This window comes from Sinocyclocheilus anshuiensis, unplaced genomic scaffold, assembly GCF_001515605.1.
Source record: "Sinocyclocheilus anshuiensis isolate Anshui unplaced genomic scaffold, SAMN03320099.WGS_v1.1 scaffold929, whole genome shotgun sequence".
In the NCBI taxonomy this organism is placed as follows: domain Eukaryota; kingdom Metazoa; phylum Chordata; class Actinopteri; order Cypriniformes; family Cyprinidae; genus Sinocyclocheilus; species Sinocyclocheilus anshuiensis.
The window spans coordinates 14,798-21,981 of NW_015557109.1; the positions used below are offsets into that span (position 1 = coordinate 14,798).

At 39.6% G+C, this 7,184-nt stretch overlaps 1 protein-coding gene and 1 long non-coding RNA gene across 2 annotated transcripts in view; both read left to right on the forward strand.

Annotated features, from left to right (window-relative positions):
• The first annotated feature begins 269 nt into the window (after positions 1-269).
• On the forward strand, positions 270-476 carry LOC107677682 (uncharacterized). Its single transcript, XR_001632874.1, has 2 exons — positions 270-350; positions 435-476. It is a non-coding gene; the product is annotated as an uncharacterized LOC107677682 (long non-coding RNA).
• A 1,107-nt stretch (positions 477-1,583) lies between these two features.
• Positions 1,584-7,184, forward strand: part of LOC107677679 (protein unc-79 homolog) — a 9,746-nt gene continuing 4,145 nt past the window's right edge. The window contains exons 1-3 of the mRNA XM_016472680.1: positions 1,584-1,644; positions 5,023-5,143; positions 6,977-7,131. Coding sequence (XP_016328166.1) covers positions 1,623-1,644; positions 5,023-5,143; positions 6,977-7,131 — 298 coding nt within the window. The 5' untranslated portion in view covers positions 1,584-1,622. The remainder of the gene's footprint in view (positions 1,645-5,022; positions 5,144-6,976; positions 7,132-7,184) is intronic.

The following is a 7,184-nucleotide window of genomic DNA, read 5'->3' on the forward strand; positions in this document are numbered from 1 at the left end:
AGAATGAGTTTTTTTGAGAAAGTAAAAATGCACAAAGTTTCCTGTGAGGGGTAGGTTTAGGGGTAGGGTAGGTGTAGGGCAATAGAATAAACGGTCTGTACAGTATAAAAACCATTACGCCTATGGAATGTCCCCATAAAACATGGAAACACAACAAGTGTGTGTGTGTGTGTCAGAGTGTAAGTGTGTGTGTGTGTGAGTGTTTGTGTGTCTTTATTTTAAAGAGGATTTGTTCTAGAAGCGCCTTTGGAATTAAAATGAAATGTGGACTTGTTTTCTTGTGTCTAGAGTACAATGACTTGAAACACGAGCTGAATGAGTTTCTTCAACAATCTGCAAACCAGAGAAAGGTGAAGATAAGAGCAGCTTCTCTGTCAGTCACTGAGAAAAATAAGAAGTGAACCTCAATTCTAATGGATGTAGTTTGTTTATAGGACGTCACTCCTGAGGCTTTCCATGAGTTTTTGGAGGAATTGCAAACAAGAAAGAAGAGACGGTTGAACTGAACCCATCAACATCACAGAGAGTATTATGGGACTGCACATCCTTTGGCTGGATCCACTTTAATAAAGTCTCAGAGCAAAAACAATGATGCTAGTGTGCAGACCTTTGAATTATTTCATTATTATTGCTTTTAAATTAAGTGCTTTGCCTCAGAATCTGTAGTTTTCCTCCGTTAATTCTCAGTAGGGCTTGTAACTCCCTGTCTGTCCAGCTGATGAAGCGCTTCTCCGTGTTTGATGTGATCAGGTTAGCAGTGCTGATGTAACAGCTCAACAGCACTGGGATGTTTCAGTGCTTGTGTTTGTTCCAGACTGTGTGTGTTAGTGCTGGGGATTTAGTCACGCTTTCTGCAGTTACATCGACACGCCAGAAGGTGGAGACAGTCTGCATTTATGAGTCAATGAAACTGATTCATTCTAAAACACTGCTACTACATTTGCTGAACTTCCATCATCGTCATTCAAAATCTACATGCTATAAGCAGTGTTGGGAAGTAACTAGTTACACCTAACTAAATTACATAATTTATTTACAAAATAAATGTAATTGTAATCAGTCACAGTTACTGAGAGGAAAATGTGTCCTTAAATTACAGTTACTTATGAAAATGTCAACGATTACAAAGGGGGTTACAGCTGAATATTTTTCACACACATACAGATTTAATTGATTTCTTATATATAGTATACTCAGTATTATATACAGTATAAAGAAACCTCTTCTTCATCTGTTTATTTTAAAACCAATTGTTGAAGAAAACTAAAACAGAAAGGATTATTTTACAGAACACGTATAAAGGCCGATCTGATCTGGTGTTCTAGTACGTGTTGGAGATGAAGTCGATATTTAATCAATATTTATTTCACGACTCGATCCGCATTTGCTCCGGAGCTCGACGCGGAATACTCCATTCTGTGTACATGAGAGTTCTGCAACAAAGCGTTTTTAGATGTTAGCTCTGAAATCATCGGCTGTCAGCAGCTCAGTGTAGATGCTGTAGTGCAGGGTTAGTGTGATGCTCTGCTGAGCTCTGCAGTGCTTGCACCTGATCATCAGCTCTGCTGCTCGAACCGCTCACCATTTCTCATTTGCTCTTTAACTCGTGGAGACTTTCTAACATGTCTACGAAGGCAGAGCAATGTAAGTATGACGACGCTTGCTGTTGTGTGATGTATGGAATATATGGAATATATGGAATATAATAGAATATGTGAATGAAGCTGTGTGTGCTCGATGGGAGCGGCGAGGGGAAGATACACGTGTAAAGAGATACATACTGTACGATACGGAGGGCTAAAAATGTTAGAGCTTCACGATAACAGCCGACGGTAAGATTTTAGATTTAGATAATGTGTTGCAGAAGACAGAAGATGTGATGTATTTTTTTCAAGGTCGAATAGTCAAGTCACCCCTGCAGTAAAACACAAGCTCGAGTTGTTGTTTAAACGCTGATGAACTGCATGAATTTGTTCATCTAACCCTACAGGAGTGCAGTATTATTTTGATAAATCAGGTAATGGTTGATGATGTCTGTGATGGTGTAGATGACCAGTGCTGTCTGTGCTTTTTGGTAGAGGGCGCCATTTGCTTTCTACCGTCTGTTTTATTGACCAACAGACTGTCAACCTCAAAAATACGCTTTCATGTAAATTATAGCATATTATAAAATAACTCTGATCCTTTGCCTGATCATTCTTACCGCTATTCAAACACAGGCTTGTAGTCCATAACTGGATGCTGAGCTCAAAACACCTGATCCTTACTGGACACAATGCCCAGCAAACACAGAACGTTCCCCTAACCTTAGTTTTTGGATCCAGTTTGGTTATTTTTTGCGAAACAAATACTAACGTTAAGGGAATGTCCTTTTTAGGTTATTTCTTTTGTAACCATAAAATAGCGTTCCCAGAACGTTGCATGGTGGTTATTATTAAATAAACTAAAAATAACGTATAGAGAACGTTCCCTAATGGTTAGATTTAGGTTATTTTTTATAACACAGTAAAAATATCTTTCAAATTAAAATGTAGTTTTTTTGTGTAATGACCTATAATTCGTTTAATGCAGCATTGATCAAAATACAGAAATTAGATAAATCAAAAAACGTTTTAAATTATAATATTAAGTCAGGGTTAAGCATATAGTGATGACAGAAATCATAACTTCGTGGACTTGTTTCATCTTCATTTACTGCTGGCCTCTGATCTGCACACGCTTCTCCAGCACGTGCTTTCAAGTCAAGTCAAGTCACCTTTATTTATATAGCGCTTTTAACAATACAGATCGTGTCAAAGCAGCTTTACAGTATTAAATAGGAAAATAGTGTCAATAATGCAAAATGACAATAGTAAACACTCAATTTTCAGTTAAATGCAGTTCATCATTGAATTCAGTGATGTCAACATCCAGCTCAGTTTAAATAGTATCTTTGCAATCAAGTCAACGGTATCGCTGGAAATGAAGTGTCCCCAACTAAGCAAGCCAGAGGCGACAGCGGCAAGGAACCAAAACTCCATCGGTGACAGAATGGAGAAAAAACCTTGGGAGAAACCAGGCTCAGTCGGGGGGTCAGTTCTCCTCTGACCAGACGAAACCAGTAGTTCAATTTCAGGCTGCAGCAAAGTCAGATTGTGCAGAGGACTTGTCTGGCTCCTGTGGTATTGTCCCGGTGGTCGTCTGAGACAAGGTCTTTACAGGGGATCTGTATCTGGGGCTCATCTAGTTGTCCTGGTCTCCGCTGTCTTTCAGGGCTGTAGAGGTCATCTCTAGGTGCTGATCCACCATCTGGGCTGAATACGTACTGGATCCGGGTGACACACAGAATTTAAAGATTAACGGTCATTTTGTTTTACTGGCTGACTGACTTGCTCGTTTATTGATCTAATTATCGAATGATTACTTAAAATTAATATAGTTATGAGAGTAAATATGATTTTGGAGGGATTTGACACGCTTAACTGAAGAGAACATTATGGTTTTGTTTACGGATCAAAAAAAGAATGTTCTGGGAACTTTCTGGGAACCCAAAATTGTTAGCTGGGTGTGCTGCGTGTTGAACACCACAATATCTGTGGTCAATAACACTGATCTAATGTAGGCCTAGTCTCAAAAATAAGACTTTATAACTGATTGTATGTCATGCTAAAATGTAGATGAGCATTTAGTCTATAATCTTAGCAGTCACTGAGGGTTTATACAGGTTTATGTAGGTCTGGCCCTATGGGAAACTGTGAAAACAGTCTGTCATAAGATTACAAGATCCTGCAGCAACGCACTGTAAAAACTGCACATAATATAAAAGGTCAAATGGTAAAAAGAAATGTTCATAATATAAATAAAATTGTGAGCACATATAATGTAACTTTTTTGCATACTGTAATAGGTTGTGATTATGTGATGGACTCATTATGGTAACTCGTAATAACAAAAGCATAATTTATAACTGCATAATCTAATGAATTACATACAATAAACAAAGCTAACAAAATACTTAAAACATTTTGTATTGCTTTACAATAGTCCATAATTTAACTTCTCTGTGTCGTTCATTACTTAAGGAAAGCTATTTTTCTTTATGCAGAATTTTCACCTTTTTTAAGCATTTGAAATCACTAATAATCAAAAACATTCTGTTGCCTTTAACTCACACTTTAGTTGTGAAAAACTGTCTTCTAAACCTGTCTTCATCATAGTAAACTTAACTTACATTTGGGCTTGTTCTTCACATGAATTCAGAAGACTCATATATATAGTCAATATGAAGAATATATAGTCAATATGGACTACGGTTATGACACTTTTATGACCGTTTAATGTCATTTTGGAGCTTGACAGACCCAGTCTCTGTTCACTCTCATTATATAGGAAACAGACATGCAGACATTCACACGGATTTTTAACAGAATGATTCTTTTGAGCTATTTGTTTCAATTAATTGGTTCATTGATTCAACTGTTGCCACAATCATGAAACAAACATTTTGTTGTTGTTTTTTCATTTATGCATATGCTACTCCAGATCCATAATTTTCCTTTATGAAGTGGTGAAGTCTGCTGCTGACAGCTCTGAGTTAGATCACTTCTCTCTTCCTCAAAAATGTCTGATGTTATTTTATTTTCTCATTGTAAGACAGAAAACAACATGATGAGAGTTAAAAATAGACGCAAAACATCATTACCCAGCATGAGAAATAAGAGAAGTGTGTTCCAGGAGTCATCGTGATCCGGTCGTCCAAACACAGACGCTGTTGTGTGACACATCTGAGCTCCAGCAGTTCGGTCACTGCGTTCATTTGTCCATCTGACAATCCAAACTGTCTGATGTGGAAAACTCACTCAAAATGAGAGCAAGTTAGAAAACGTGTCTCATTTCAGCTGTAATGCTGTGAAAATACAGATGTCCGTTTCAGAGAGATGTTCATTTACTGATTTCTTCATCAAACAGCACAAAGCAGCAGCAGTGGATTGTTGAATATTATGAAATGTTAATTATGTGTCACTTTGCTCTTTATTTGTTTAGTTGGCTCTAAGATTCGATACTTGCAAGAGTATCACAACCGTGTGCTTCACAATATTTACCCAGTGCCATCAGGAACAGACATTGCAAACACTCTGAAATACTTTTCCCAGACCCTGCTCAGGTAAGTGCACTACACTGGAAATAGGTGAAACACTGCAAATGTTGCATTCTAATGATAGGCAGGCCTAGTTTCATTATTACAAAGCAGATAAATATATCATCTATCTAAATCTGAGAATTTCAACAGCCACCGAGACATTAGAGCTCTGTATTATAATCAGATATATGCAGTAACATCATGCATGCCAAAAGTACACATTTTGAATAAATTCAGGGAAGTCCTGATTTGAATATTGTTTTTGTTTGTCTTTAATGTTTGTCTTTTAAATGTCAGTAGCTTTATGAAATACAGTTGACTTATAGTTAGACTCATGAGTTCATGTTATGTGTAAGAGCTCTTCTTCATGTTCACGTGTCAACAGAAACAGTTTAATAAAAGTGCATGCACTCAAAACATGCCTGAAGAAGAAATTTTAGCGTCTGAGAGCAGTATGTAGTTGTGTGCTTTTGTTATTCCTGTTATGTTTATGTTTACTGTATCAGTGTTTGTGTGTTAAAGTGTCCTTTTGTCATTAAGAGTTGATAATGATATTGTACTGATAATGATAATGTACTGCCAGTGATATGAAATACTGGATTTCCATAGTGTTCAGTGGGTTTGAAATGTTTAGTTTAGTTAGAAATGTGGAGTTTTTCTTGTCGAGAACGCTGTTCATGTAGCATTCTGCAGCTGAACCACCTCTCATTCCCAGCCAAACAGGGCTGACATGTGTAGCTTTGATAAGAGACAGTGTGAGAAATACTACACCATCCTGTTGTATGTAACGCACATCCAACTACGTTCTCCTCTCCCTCCAAGACCATCACAGACCAAATTACTGCTGAGGTAGAAGTTGACAGGGGACAGCAGACACAAGCACCCTCCACATCCCTCCACGAACATGAGACATTGCTTTCGAAACCAGTGTATTCCTTTTCCATTACAGTTTTCCCCAGCCGTAGACTAGTGACATTTCTGTTAGAACTGAAATCCATATGCCTGTAGAACCATTATTTCTCTTCCCCTAAATGATACTGAGGCAGTATCATAATGTATTTACATACAGACATTCTTTTTGACGGTGCAATAAACATGTGTTGTGACCAGGGAGCTTTTAGTCTAACCTCACATACATGTTTATTACTGGCTGAAGCATGTTTCTGAAGTGTCATCTCTGTATCGTCCTCAAAACTAATTATTTCGAGATTGCTCTCATCTCTGACAGCCCCTCCATTGCTCAATATTTCCCATGTGGCTCTTTAGCCTCCTGATCGGCCCGTGCCGCCCGTCCTCCGGGGATTGGCCGCTCGGAGGGCGCGGCGCGTGTGCCTCAAAGCTCGTTCCTCTGGCGAAGTACGGGGCTGCCACTGAAAACATGCCATTTTTTATATTTTTGCTCCTTGTCACCAGATACGCATGAGATGCAGTGATCGTCACGTGCTTCGCAAGCGCAAGCCTGCTTGATTTCGATCCCAACCAAAAGCCAGCTTTTCAAATGCATAGATGATGATGGCACATCTAAAGCAAATTCCAAAGTCTGTGGAGACACTGCATCCTATGTGGGGAATATCTGGGTTTGGTTCTTTTCTACTTACGCTGTCTCTGTAGAGCCATTTCAATGTAATGTGCTGTTTCTTTGTGTCTTTGTTGTCTCTTTTTTTCCCCTGTTCCCCCCCCACCCCTCCCTCGGAGCAGCATCCTGTCCCGTACAGGCAGAAAGGAGAGCCAGGAAGCTTCCAATTTGGCCGTGCCCATGACCATGTGTCTTTTTCCTGTGCCATTCCCACTCACCCCATCTCTAAGACCACAAGTCAGTTCCATCAACCCTACAGTTACTCGATCCCTCCTTTACAGCGTTCTGCGGGACGCCCCGGCCGACCGGGGTGGTGCCACCCAGCAGAGTCGGGAGGTTCAGATCTCAGATTACCCCTCACTGGACTATCAGGGGCTCTATGCCACCCTCGTCACCTTGCTTGACCTGGTGCCCCTGCTGCAGCACGGTCAGCACGGTGAGTCCTGCGGCGCCTCACTCCCGGAGACACATTTCTGAGTGTATCAGAGG